Source organism: Notolepis coatsorum, assembly GCF_963971535.1.
Source record: "Notolepis coatsorum genome assembly, chromosome: 15".
Lineage (NCBI taxonomy): Eukaryota > Metazoa > Chordata > Actinopteri > Aulopiformes > Paralepididae > Notolepis > Notolepis coatsorum.
In genome coordinates this window covers 82343722-82358173 of record NC_140179.1, presented here as the reverse complement: position 1 = coordinate 82358173, position 14452 = coordinate 82343722, and the positions used below count along the sequence as shown (strand labels likewise).

General features: G+C 42.9%; 1 protein-coding gene across 1 annotated transcript; it reads left to right on the top strand.

Moving 5' to 3' along the window:
• Positions 1 to 841: 841 nt before the first annotated feature.
• Positions 842 to 14452, top strand: LOC311242112 (uncharacterized protein; the record flags this gene model as incomplete). Its single annotated transcript, XM_084331068.1, has 8 exons — positions 842 to 904; positions 3893 to 3997; positions 4151 to 4246; positions 4351 to 4461; positions 7149 to 7269; positions 7403 to 7519; positions 9523 to 9618; positions 11948 to 14452. The coding sequence occupies 8 exons, from the start codon at positions 842 to 844 to the stop codon at positions 13453 to 13455; spliced, it is 2217 nt and encodes a 738-aa protein (XP_084187194.1). The 3' UTR covers positions 13456 to 14452.

The following is a 14452-nucleotide window of genomic DNA, read 5'->3' as shown; positions in this document are numbered from 1 at the left end:
GGAGTAGGTTGGGTGGGGGGGGGGGGGCACTACAACTGTACATTGGAATATTGACAACCATACTTGGTAATTTACTGTACATTGGAGGGGGTTGGGTTAGGACATTTACAGGGGCCAGTTTCGAATTGCAGTCTCCCGTAGGTGTTCTTTGAGAGTGGTTTTGAAAGTGGGTAGTGATTCACATTCCTTTACAGCTTTAGGTAGGGCGTTCCACATTGATGTGGCATAATTGCTAAACGTGTTTAGTCCCTTGTTTGAGCCGAATCTGGGTTTAACATGATTTCTGGAGCTCCCTCTGGTGTTGTGATCGTGGTATTCACTGACCTTTGGGAAGTATTTTGACATAACATGACTACTACTGGTGTATCATTTGTAATATAAACCTAATCTATCAATACATTCATTGATCAATAACCTACGTTATTCTTGATGAATTGAAAATGGGGGACCCTGATGTAAACAAGACGAAAGTATACTACTACTATCAACGCTTTGAATGTATCTTAATTCAACTATCATCACCCCTCCAGCCAATCAGAATCAAGTATAGACTCAGCATAATATGGTGGGACTTCACTTGGCTACAAATCTCATCCTCTTTTATGGGTTGTGAACTTGTTGTGACTAAACCACAGTCTACTATCCCAGTTTGATAATTTGTCATTGGGTTGATTTTGACTGCAGTCTCTGTTTATTTGCAGGTTTTAATCTCCCGCTGTCGTCCATGCGTCTCCTGGTTGCACCAGTACGCCTGAAGTCTGCATATATGTGGCAGGTGGCCCAGCAGCGCTGTGTAGACCAGTATGGAAAACTGGCAGAGTTCATCAGTTTGGTGACAGAGATGGTTCCAGAGCTTCTGAGTTTCAGGCAGAGAGCTCAGCTCATCCTGGGACTGAGAGCACGGGTAAGAGAACAGAGGGGACGGGGTAAGACAACAGAGGGGACGGGGTAAGACAACAGAGGGAACGTTTAGACCTACAAGGTTAAAAAAATGCTTTGACATTTTCTTCACCAGACAACTGTTCCATTGGGGTAAAGGTTTCTACATTTTTCTTTCTGTTTCCATGAAAGGTCCTTGTTCTGCGTTAACTCTTTATCTGCGTTAACTCTTTGACTGCCACCAGCTTTCGCCATCTTTACTAAATGGCGCCAGCGTTATTGACCATTTTAGCGATGGTTCTGTCATTTTTCTAAATTACGCGGTCGAGGTTTGGTTTTTTTAAGTAGCGGTTTAATAACGGCTGTAGACAGTGACGTGTTGAAAATGTTAAGTAGGGCGGGACCTAAATTTGGGAGACGTTTTTTAGGGAGAGTTGCTGGAAGAGGGTCAAGCGAGCAGGTTGAGGGTTTAGCCACACCAACCAATTTTGAGAAGACACTAAGTGAGACGTTTTCAAGGCAGGATATCGTATGACTGCATTGCAGAGCAGAGGGAAAACCCTTTGGAGGTGGAATGGGACTCTGAATGGAGAGTAACCCATCAATTTCATCTCTTATAAGATACAGAATTCTATGAAGTCATTGGCCAAAAACGCAGGATTTAGCGCATTTGGTTGTTTCGAGTAAGTTTTGCAACTGTATCAAACAGAAATTTCAAGTTATTTTTGTTGTCATTGATGAGCCTGGAAAAGTACGAGGTTTTGGCAAGCGAGAATGCCCTTTTGTATTCATGTAGGCTTTTGATTGATTGATTGAAAAGTTTATTAACAGATTGCAGAATGGGTACAGTACAGTACAGCTCAATACATACAATTGTTAAGAGGATGCAGACCTGAGAAAGACTTTCGTCTTGTTTCCATCAGGGTCCCCCATTTTCAATTCATCATATGACACACACGACATACAGATAGACAGTACTGCTACATTTATACATTTATGACATACCAGATTTTCAAATACAGTACTGTTTGTGATACTAAAAAAATCCAGAAAAAGGGTGTATATACATTTGACATAGAAACTGTGCATTGGGGGAGGTTGGGTAGGTGGGGTGGGGCTGTACATTGGAGGTGGGGGGGGGGGGGGACACACTGTACATTGGAATACTGACATACATTTGACATAGAAACTGTACATTGGAGGAGGTTGGGTAGGTGGGGTGGGGTTGGGTGGGGCTGTACATTGGAATACTGACAAAGCCATGCTTGGTCTTTATTGTACAACTGGGTTAGGACATTTGTAGGGGCCAGTTTTGAATTGCAGTCTCCCGTAGGTGTTCTTTGAGAGTGTTTTTGAAGGTGGGTAGTGATTCACATTCCTTTACAGCTTTGGGTAGGGCGTTCCACATTGTTGTGGCATAATTGCGAAACGTGTTTAGTCCCTTGTTTGAGCCGAATCTGGGTTTTACATGATTTGTGGAGCTCCCTCTGGTGTTGTGATCGTGGTATTCACTGACCTTTGGGAAGTATTTTGACATGTACATGGGTACCTTGGTCGTGTAGTGTATCTTGTAGACCAGGCCCATTGCAAGTTGCTGTACTCTGTCGTCTACTCTAAGCCATCCTAGGTTGGCAAAGTGTGCAGGGGTGAGGTGGGTTCTAGGAGTCAGGTCAAGCAGTAGTCTGACTAGTTTGTTTTGAGATGTTTGTAATTTGGTTTTTAGTGCCTTTGAGGTGCTTTGGTACCATGAGGTGCAAGCATAGTCGTAGTACCCTTGAATGAGTGCTCCTGCCAGAGTCTTCAGGGTATTCTTGTTTACCAGGGAGGAGATCCAGTACAAGAATCGAGTTCGTTGATTGACTTTTTTTATTACATTGGATGCCATTTTGTCACAGGAAAGATTAGCCTCTAGGATGGAACCCAGGTAGGTAATTTCATCTTTCCTTGTGACAATATTGTCACCCACTGTAACTGAGAAGCCGTCGGTTTTGCTGAGTTTGTTATTTGAACCGAAGAGAATGGACTCTGTTTTGCCCATGTGTAATGATAGTTTGTTGTCGGCGAGCCATATGCAGATTTTGCCTAGTTCCGAGCTGAGGGTTTTTTCAACCTGTAACTTGTTCTTGTCAGAGACCAGCAGGGCTGAGTCGTCCGCAAACAGGAACAAGTTGCAGTCACAAGGCGGAACAAGGCGGAACACTTCGAGTTTGGTCGAGCGCCATTTATGTTCCAAGATTGCGGCATGCCTTTTTCATGGTACGAGTTTCCTCTGTAAACCAGGGAGTTTGTTTTTGCTGACCACGTTTCTTTTTAGGCTTTAGAGGAGCGACAGTGTCAAGCGTGCTACAAAGGGCGGCGTTGAGCTTATCTGTAAACAGATCAAGGGGACCGGAATAAGAAAGGAAGGGAGAGAGGGTATCCGGTAGGTATTGAACAAGAGCTGGGACAGTGGAGGCATTAATACAACGGCTCATGTAGGATTTCACGCTATCTGCGTGAGAAACTGTCAAATTAACTTTGATGAGGTAATGGTCTGATAGGGCAGGAGAGACGGTCAAGTCTGACATAGTGAGACCGCGGGCTAGGACTAAGTCAAGGGTGTGGGTTAACCTCGGTGAGTGGGTTGGTGAAAGGTTTGAACGAGACCAAAAGAGTGAATGATGTCAGTAAAAGCCTTGTTTAAGGGAGTGAATGTTAAAATCACCAACAATTAGTAGGTTATCCGTACGAGTAACAAGCTCAGAGATGAAAGTGAAGAACACATTTTATTTTTAAAGGGAGTAAGGGCCTGGTGGACGATAAAGGACAGACCACCACACTTTCTGATAGGGGGAGAGGGACTCATCGGGAGCACCTTAAAGGAGGAAAACTTACAATTTGAGTCGGAGAGAAAGTTGAGCTTGGAATCATAAATTAAAGCAACCCCGCTTTAGCCTGGAATCGGTCTGATATCTGATGCCAGTATTGATGTTGGTGCATCCCTAACAAAAATCTAATGGTTTGTGTTCCTCAGCTCACCCTGGAGTTGTTGCAGAGAGTGGAGACATTTGACCCTCAGGCCATCCAGGACAACATAAACACTCTCCGTCAGTGGACAACAAACTGCATGCAAGAAGAGGTAGTTTAACATCTGTAAATTACAGCGTCTGTCTGCCTTGCTGCCATTCATTCATACATTCTGTCGATCAATATTAACTTAGTTTTTTCTCTAGGGACCACTCAAAATAAGATATTGGTGTTCATGTAATGAGGTGTTTATGTTTCATGACAGGAACTAGAAGAAAATGTGGAGATTTCAAAGCAAGTGTTTGTGGAGCTGGTCCAAACTTTGCTTGATAAACCATCTGAAAGGAAAGACTTTTTCAAGGTAAGGTGTGCTGCTACTCCCACAAGCCTCTTTTCTTAATTATTTGTAAAGTGGAACACAAACTAATAATTTTTATACATTTTTTTGTGTTTTGTTACATGAAGGATGTGTTCCCAGTCCAATATGGTGCCTGTTTTGACACAGCATTACAAATCCTGGTGTGGGAGTTCCTCTCCAGACTGGAGGAGTTGCTGCCAATGCCAAGTTTTTCACAGGTAACGTTATGCATAAAGACCATGCCATGTGCATTCCACTAGTTGATGAAGTATATCTGGAAGGTCATCTGTTGGAGCTTGGCGTATTCAATATTAAACTGTATGTATTCACACTATCCTCTTTTTCATGACATTTGCAATCTCAACGTTCTCCAGTGGAAATTATTGCTGCCTTGTGGTCTTCCAAAGACCTTAAACATTTGACGTAGCTATGTTACCATGGAAACACACAGCCAGTTTCCTTTCGGTGCAGATTAGACTGCTCAGACCACTACCAGTCTTGTTAACAAATTACACTATTAATAATAATAATAATAACTTTATTTGTATAGCACTTTTCATACAGAAGTTGCAGTTCAAAGTGCTTCACAACAGTAAAAAATACAGGCATAAGCGAGCATAAAAAATGTAATACAAAAAGACCAGATTAGACTGTTAAAGACTTCTTATCAGATTAGACTGTTAGACCAGATTAGACTGTTAAAACCGTGTTATCAGATTAGACTGTTAGACCAGATTAGACTGTTAAAACATTGTTATCAGATTAGACTGTTAGACCAGATCAGACTGTTAAAACCTTGTTATCAGATTAGACTGTTAGATCAGATTATACTGTTAAAGACTTGTTATCAGATTAGACTGTTAGACCAGATTAGACTGTTAGACCAGATTAGACTGTTAAAAAACCTTGTTATCAGATTAGACTTTTAGACCAGTCTTGTTAACATAACTGCTTGGATTGGGCACCAACCCTGTAGATAAAATCAGCAGAGGGCAAAACAGAGTTACCGGATTCCTAAATGTGTCCAGATACTCAGTTCTCCAGCATGCCTTGCGCTAGGAAGTTGACGCCAGACTTCTGGGGCAAGCCGCCAATTGAAAAGTACCCCCCCCCCCCCAGCAAATCTTTTAGTTACATCAATATTGTGCCATCAGAACAGTCCTAAATCTGGGCTCCAGGGTGGCGCACCACGTTACTGCACTGCAGATCTACACGGTCGACCCGGGTTCGTCTCCCGAACCCAACGTACATTTGCCGCAGGTCCCCCCCCCCCCCCCCCCCCCCCCAATATCTTCTCCCGACCTTCCTCTCTCTGCTCTCTGTCGGTCAAGTCTGACCTGGAAAAAGCTGTAAAAATGCTAAATAAAATTGTTTAAGATTGTAGCCTAATACTTAATGAGACATTTAACATCCATTTCGCCAGTGTCATCTGTTTCAACCAAGAAATTCAAACGTATGCATGTATTATAAGTAGGGGTGCTCGATATTGGCTTTTTTACCGATACCGATATTGTCCAACTCTTAATTTCCGATACCGATATCAGCCGATACCGATATATGCAGGGCCCCCCCCAAAAACTGAATAATTTCAGGTAATTAACATTACATATCTCTTGTCGTGTAATTAACACAATATTATGCATACTTTGACAATAAATAAAATAATAATTTGTTCTTACTTGCTTGCCTGGGTAAATAAAGGTTAAATAAATCTAATCATTTCTATTTTTTTTGTGAAAACCGATACTGATATTTTCCTATATCACATTTTTATGCCAATATCGTTAGGCTGATAATATCGGACATCCCTAATTATAAGCTGATTAATCTAGTGATCTATGCACAAAAGCGACACTTCTTCCAGCAAATCTCTTAGTTAAAATTAGATTGTATGAACTAAGCAGGTGAAATGTTTGCACCTCAAGCATTTAAAGATCGCTATTGCCTAAGGATATTTAAAGATTGTTATTACTAGGCAATTCTGGCACACCTTGTTTGGAAATACAAGTCATCTAGACTCTGTGAGTTGCCAGTGCATTAAGTGGTCTGTTCAATGCAACAACCAATAATATATGGCGAAAGTGGCAGGCTAGTGTTAGGCTCCAACAACAACTCAACTTCCAGAGCCCTATATGTTAGGCTTCAACAGCAACTCAACTTGCAGAGCCCTATATGTTAGGCTTCAACAGCAACTCAACTTCCAGAGTCCTATATGTTAGGCTTCAACAGCAACTCAACTTCCAGAGTCCTATATGTTAGGCTTCAACAGCAACTCAACTTGCAGAGCCCTATATGTTAGGCTTCAACAGCAACTCAACTTCCAGAGCCCTATATGTTAGGCTTCAACAGCAACTCAACTTGCAGAGCCCTATATGTTAGGCTTCAACAACAACTCAACTTCCAGAGCCCTATATGTTAGGCTTCAACAGCAACTCAACTTCCAGAGCCCTATATGTTAGGCTTCAACAGCAACTCAACTTGCAGAGCCCTATATGTTAGGCTTCAACAGCAACTCAACTTCCAGAGCCCTATATGTTAGGCTTCAACAACAACTTAACTTCCAGAGCCCTATATATGAGGCTTCAACAGCAACTCAACTTCCAGAGCCCTATATGTTAGGCTTCAAAAGCATCTCAATGTTTTGAACATACCCATGACATTATCGCCCCTGAGGGGGGAGGAATTCCACAACATTTTTTTTCAGAAGAAATGTTATTGTGACCTAGATGTTATTAAAATCCAGAGTTGACACCTCTATGTTCATATAAGTCTCTAATAAATTAGATGTCTGTTGTTTTGAACGGTTCTGTTTCTTAAATTATGTCCCACTCAGAATAAAGAGGATTATGTCTCACTTAGAATAAAGAGGATTAAGTCAGTGATGACATCATTCCATCTTTTTCAGATAGCGTCCAGTTCCTCCACCGTTCTGCTGGACTCAGATGAAGGTCAGCAGTTTCTCTCAGACCCTGAGGATCTGAAGACTCTTCTGCAGCATCACAGACAGCATACAAAGATGACAAAAAGTAAGCAAACTTTTCTTATTTACGTTTTCCTGTTAAATTATTCTTGACTGTATTTCATTCAAAAGCAACACTAGTACTATTAGTTCTCTTAAACAGAATTGTGTTACTAACACCACAGCTTTCTGTTCTTCAGATCAGTTCTCCTTCCAGTCAGACACCATCCTGTCAACACTTGCATCTAAACTCACCTCAAAGGTGATCAAAGATGAAGATGAAGATGAAGATGAACACACTATGGAGAATACAACAGGTGTGTACAATATGGTTGGATAATACATTCGTTTTTTTGTGATATTTAGGATGTAATTCCGATCCAAATGAATGATAACATCATATATGAATTAATCTCAAAATGTGACTAGCTATTTTAAGGTATTCGTATCATTTGAACGTGGCAGAGATTTGGCTTTCAAATCACAGTTTACATTGGTTGATGCCATAAACCTTAATTGGATTCAGTGACTAACGATGCTAATAATGAAGTATGTGAATTCTGTTACTCACCTTTGTATCTAGCCATTACACACATTCGCCACAGACCTAATAAAACCTGCATTGTAAGTCTATTAGGGGCGCTGGCTAACTCATCCCACCCAGGTTCAGTGGTTTGGCAGGTGCCGGATGCCCAGCCAGAACCTCAGGGTTTGGCCAGTGGTCTAGTGGCCAGGGGATGTCGGACTGTTACATTCAATCCTAAATTGACTTGGCCTAATAGCCTAGTGACAATGCCCCCAAAATGTTGAGATACCCCTACCGGAGGTAGAACAAAACACAAGAATGTTTTTCCTCATCTCTAGGGTCTCCCATATATGAAATGGATTCTTGTATACAAATATTTGACTGCGAAACTTGTTAAATTGATAGATATTGTTATACACCCCCAAAGGCAAAAATAACCTAAATATAGCCTGGCCGTATGGGAGTTGAGACATATAAACTCATGTAGATTAATAGCTTTCAAACTTGACATGCTAGCAGTCAGACAGTTGCTTAACCTAATAGAAGAACCTGGGTGTGAATATCTTTATGCATGTAGGAAATATATACCTATGTACACATACTTAAAATAAGCGGAAATGTAAAAAAATTATATCTATGCAGAATGTTCTCATTTACTTTGTAGTAGCTCTGCCATGGATTGTCATAGAAACACAGATGAGGGCTTCTTCTGAAAGGTGTGGTTGTGCTGAATCCAGCAATACCACATGTGTAAATATAGCATGCATGGTCAGGGAGTTACATCAGTAAATGTAGGAGGTGTCCTAAATGAAACATTGACATAATAAATAATAAAGTCTTCAGTCCAAAGCCCATTATCAGTGGTGGGAAGCATGTTGACAAATTCAATGTTACTGCAAAGTAAAGTCACTTGAGGTAATGTTCTGGTCTATAATGTTAATATATTTATGATACATTTAATAAATTATACATGATACATTTTATGATACTTCATATGGAAACAAAGATCCAATTGAATCAGGTTGAAATAGAAATAGAACACCTTTATTTCAATCTACTGCGTGCTGAGCCCCCTGCTGTATTCACTCTACACACATGACTGTGTGGCCAGGTTCAGCTCCAACTCCATAGTGAAGTTTGCGGACGACACATGGTGGTGGGGCTGATCTCTAACAATGACAAGAAGGCCTATTGGGAGGAGGTTGATGAACTGGCACGCTGGTGCCGGGATAACAGCCTACTCCTGAACATTGATAAAACCAAAGAGCTGATCATGGATTTTAGGAGAATACAGCAGGTGACGCACACGTCACTGCGGATAAATGGGGCTACCGTGGACAGGGTGAGCAGTTTCAAGTACCTGGGAGTCCACATCACAACACACAGATTCTGTGGTGAAAAAGGCGAAACAGCGCCTCTGTCACCTGAGACAGTTAAGGAAGTTCAGAGTATCGGGAAGATACTCCACTCCTTCTATTCCTGGGCTGTAGAGAGCATTCTGACTGGAAACATCACTGCCTGGTTTGGAAACAGCACGGCCCAGTACAGGAAGGCACTCCAGAGAGTTTTGCACTCAGCAGAGCGTACTACGGGTATCGCACTACCACCCCTGCAGGAGGTGCAAATACAGAGCCTGCAGAATAATGAAAGACCCCCACCACCCCAACAACAGCCTGTTCAAGCTGCTGCGGTCAGGCAATGTTGCCGATTGAGTCCCTTGAGTCCCTCCTGAAGTCATTCACATTAATGGATGTATGAAACATGCTATCCTCATAATGTACTTTTTACTTGCAGTACTGGTCAAACTCAAAATGGCCAACAACCGTGATCTTGAAAACTTTGATGATGACGGAGATTTCTCCGATCGCGATGAGCCATATGATGACCCAGGTGAGGCTTGATTGATTGATTGAAAACTTTATTAACAGATTGCAGAATGGGTACAATACAGTACAGCTCAATACACACTTTGGTCTTGTTTACATCAGGGTCCCCCATTTTCAATTCATCATAACATATGACATACAGGTAGACAGTACTGCTACATCTAGACATCATGACATGACGTATTCCGGATGTTTACTCATACTATCTTTCTTATAATGCCAGATTCCCCTTTATAAGGCCTGAGCAGTCAGGAAAATATGGCTTGTTTCCCCAGTAGGCCTTGAATGTAAGCAGGTGGACACAGGAAAACGGACAAGTGGTATCAAAACAACTATATTTATTAGCAACAACTAGCTAGAGAACAAAATAATGGGGGAGCTGGGTGCTCCAGACTCCATAGTTCAGGATATAAATAAAGTAAAGCACATGGTCAAAAATAGCAGCAAAAAGGGTGGAAAGGTTCAGAGCTGGTCAGGCTCTGGAGAACTGTGACGAGCGACTGTGATGAGAGACAGCTGCGAGAGAACTGCTGTAGACTGCACTCTGGCCTGCTTACATAGGGTGTGGTGCCTAATCACAAAAAGTGGCAATTTTTATTACAACAAAAACAAAGAAACAGTGTGTCAATCACAACCACCAATTAGTGACACAGCACACTACAACCACAATGTGAATATGCACCACAGACAGTAAGTATCCCTCCACCATGTGAGAGTAATACGTAACACGGACACAGGGTGCTAATGAACACCTGACCCACACCAGCTATTGTCGTTGAAACCAGAGAAACGGCCTCTGTCTACCTGGTGGTCCTGTCCACCATAGTGAGCAGGTGCATGAACCCGCGGGTTAGAGGAAGAGGTCCTACTAGGTCCACGTTGACAGAGTCTTGGGCGTCTCAAACCACAACAGATTTCTGAGAGGGTTTACTGCCTGCGTGTGGAGACCATGGAAAGCCAAACGAAATCTTTGCCACCAGTCCACTGGGGTGCGAATGTCTGGTGGTAGGGACATCATACAACATTGAAATGGCTGGCATTGTCAAACTGAAGGTTGGCAAGCTGCAGGCTCATGATGGCCGTCCTGTTTGTTGGCCTGGATGTCAGGGTCAGAAGCTTGCTGGTGTAGTCGATGCGCAGGTGACTCGTACCACCGACGGCCCAGGAAAGACAGTGACCGTGTTGCTTTCCCCCGCAACATGTTGGATGTCTCTGTGGTAAATTCCGAGATGTGGGCAAAGTGTTGCTGCTGCCGGAGCACAGCTCTGAGACCTTGGGCTGTCATCCTGGTCTTCTCTGTAGGAAGAGGTCTCTCACAACGCCTCAGCAGAAGTGGTCCGTTGCCTCTTCTCGACCAATGTGCATCGTTACAATGACTGGATTAAATTGTGAATGGTGCATTTATATAGCACTTTTATCCAAAGTGCTTCACAATTTCTGTTCCTCACATTCACACATTCACACACCGATGGCGGAGGCAATCATGCAAGTTGCCAACCTGCTCATCGGGAGCAATTAGGGGTGAAGTGTCTCGCTCAAGAACACATCAACACGCTGCCCGGGAGGAGTGGGAATCAAACTGGGAACCTTCCGACTACCACGGGACCACTCTACCTTCTGAGACCCCCCCCCCGATTAACAGTTGACGAGTTATGACTGTGTACGTAGCAGGTCCCCCAAACTCTGACACATACTGCAAGTGAAAGTATTGTAGAAACATTGAATGGCCGCTGCTTTACTTCCACGTCCAAACATGGCAGCGGAGCTACTGTGGCTGGGGGGGGGCCACCAGGATGTTGCCGTCTCGCCCTCCCAACCCCCACCCCCCAGCTAACAGCAAATGTTGTTTAGAGCCTACCTGCTGCAACTGTGGTCAGGACATTGCCCTCCCAACCCCCCCCCCCCTCCCTCCGCATAATGGCGCCGCACTGTCGGCTGCCTCTCTGTGTGCAGCGGTGATACGCATACGTTTGTCTCAAGGCTAGTCCTGCATGTATCAATAAAGCGCATGTCTGTGATTTTATGTTTTGTGCCATTATTACTATCTAAAATGTAATAATTGTGGAATATTACTATAATGAGCTGTATGTGTATGAACCAAGCATCCTATGATCTCACACTCTTGGGAGCAAAACAGAAAAAAGCATCTCACTGTAATGTACCTGTACTTTATACGGGACAATAAACGACTACTACTACTACATTTTAACGGCACTGCTGTTCACACCACAGGCTTGGTTTGTCTGCTGCTCAAACATACACCTCTGACGTGCGGCCATTCTGCCTCCTTTCTCTGTCTGTAACCCTGTTTCTCTTCCCTTGTCTGGTACCAGAAGTTCCTGTTGACCTGCTCGTCCCGGAGAACATCTGCTTGGAGTCGGAGGTCCCAGTTAATAATGAGAGGAAGGTGAAATGTCACCTCAGGAGAAAGGACCGAAATCCAGGGTCTGAAAGGATCCAGGACTCTACAGGAGATGGAGCTGAAGACCTCCTACCATCCTGTAGACCCAACAGCTGTTCTACCAAGATAACCAAGAAACACCCCTGTCCTCAGTGTGGGAAGAGTTTTGGAAACAACTATGATATGAAACGACATGTAAATTCTGTTCACAGCTTGGTGAAGCCGATCATAACCAAGAAACACTCCTGTCCTCAGTGTGGGAAGAGTTTCAGAAGACTCTGGGATATGAAACATCATCAAGAAACTGTTCACACATTAGAGAAGCTGTTTGAGTGCAACCTGTGTGACAAGCGATTCAAAACAGAGGCCTATCTGAAGAATCATCTAAGTTCTGTTCACAACTTGGTGAAGCCGATCAAGATAACCAAGAAACACCTCTGTCCTCAGTGTGGGAAGAGTTTTGTAAGCGACCGTGATGTGAAACGACATATAAATTCTGTTCACAGCTTGGTGAAGTCGCTCAAAATAGCCGAGAAACACCCCTGTCCTCAGTGTGGGAAGAGTTTTGGAAGCGACCGTGATGTGAAACGACATGAAAATACTGTTCACAGCTCGGTGAAGCCGCTCAAAATAGGCGAGAAACACTCCTGTCCTCAGTGTGGGAAGAGTTTTGGAAGCAACTGTGCTATGAAACGACATGTAAATACCATTCACAGCTTGGAGCCGCTCAAAATAGCCAGGAAACACTCCTGTCCTCAGTGTGGGAAGAGTTTTGGAAGCAACTATGATATGAAACGACATGAAAATACTGTTCACAGCTCGGTGAGTCTGTTCAAGTGCCACCAGTGTGAGAGCAGATTCAAATCGAAGTATACTCTGGCGAATCATCTCCAGATTCATACTGGCCATAAGCCTCATCTCTGCTCCTATTGTGGCAGAGCCTTTAGGAGTAAACCAATATTAATATCCCATCTGCGCACCCACACCGGGGAGCGCCCGTACGCCTGTACATTATGTGAAAAGAAATTTATACAAAAGAACATCCTAAATGTACACCTCCGGGTGCATTCAGGAGAGAGACCATATCTGTGTAGTGACTGTGGGAAGGGCTTCCTTGACTCCGGGGCCTTGTTGGTTCACTCACGCCAGCACACAGGGGAGCGGCCTTATCATTGTGATGTTTGTGGAAAGGATTACGCAACATCAGATAGACTGAAAGCACATCAGCGATATCACACAGGAGAGCGTCGGTACGCCTGTCCTGACTGTGAGAAACGCCTCCATACTGCGGGTGCGCTGACAAGGCACAGGCGAACACACACGGGAGAGAAACCCTTCCAGTGTCCTAGGTGTGACAAGAGATTTGCTGAAAGGAGCAACATGAGAGTCCATTTGCGCAGTCACAACCAGCAACTTGAGAGTCCATCTGCACAGTCATAGATAACCAACAACTTGAGAGTTCATCTGCACAGTCACAGATAACCAGCAATAATGTTGTCAGGGAAATCTGTTATATCAACAAATTAATAGATGGTACCATACAGTACATTCAACAATATCAATGTATTAACAGATATGAATGTATCTGTTAAAGTAACATGCTAACATTATGGGAAATGTGCTTCAGAAGAAGATGGAAACCAATGTCCTCTGTGCATTTAGTAGAAAGCTATCTGGCTGCAAGCTAGCCTAGCTCAGTACAAATGAATGGAAGCGTATGCGCTTTCTGGTATCCATCTTCTTGTCTGACTCTGTAGAAGATGGTAAGCAAGCACATTTCCCATAATGTTGACGTGCTCCTTTACATTTTCCTATTGTTAAAATTGCATTTTCCGGTGTTTTGCAAAAGTATGTGCATTTTCTGCAGTTCAGCTGAGACAAGATCCCTCCCTCTTGAAACAAGCCATTCAGAATTGCAGCCACAATCAACATAGTTAGTCATGCCTTGTATGTGCGTGTGAAGATATCTTGATAAAATGTGCGTGTACAAAATAGTGACTCGTAAATCTTCTCTTTTCTACCTACAGTTTAAATTGAATCCAACTTTAGTTGAACAACTCTTTAGAGTTGAATTTTAATACGTCTGGTCTCGCGGTTTTATCTGTATTTTTGTTCAACAATAGTAGTAGTAGTAGTAGTTCATTTTTTCAGTCATCACACACAGTACAATATACATCATCATCAAACAACTCACTGCAGCACCCACTCTCCACACTTTAGAACACCTAAACACACTTTATATTTATTGGTAAAGGATTTACACTACAACCCATACCTCAGTACACCTTACTGTAAATTGTACCTAAATTGTACCTCATCCCATTTCTGCTTTGCACTATATAGTATATTAGTATATTGCATAGTATATTGTATATTGTATGGTAACTCAGTTACTTCTATTCTGCATCGAACATTGTACATATGTATATACTGAACA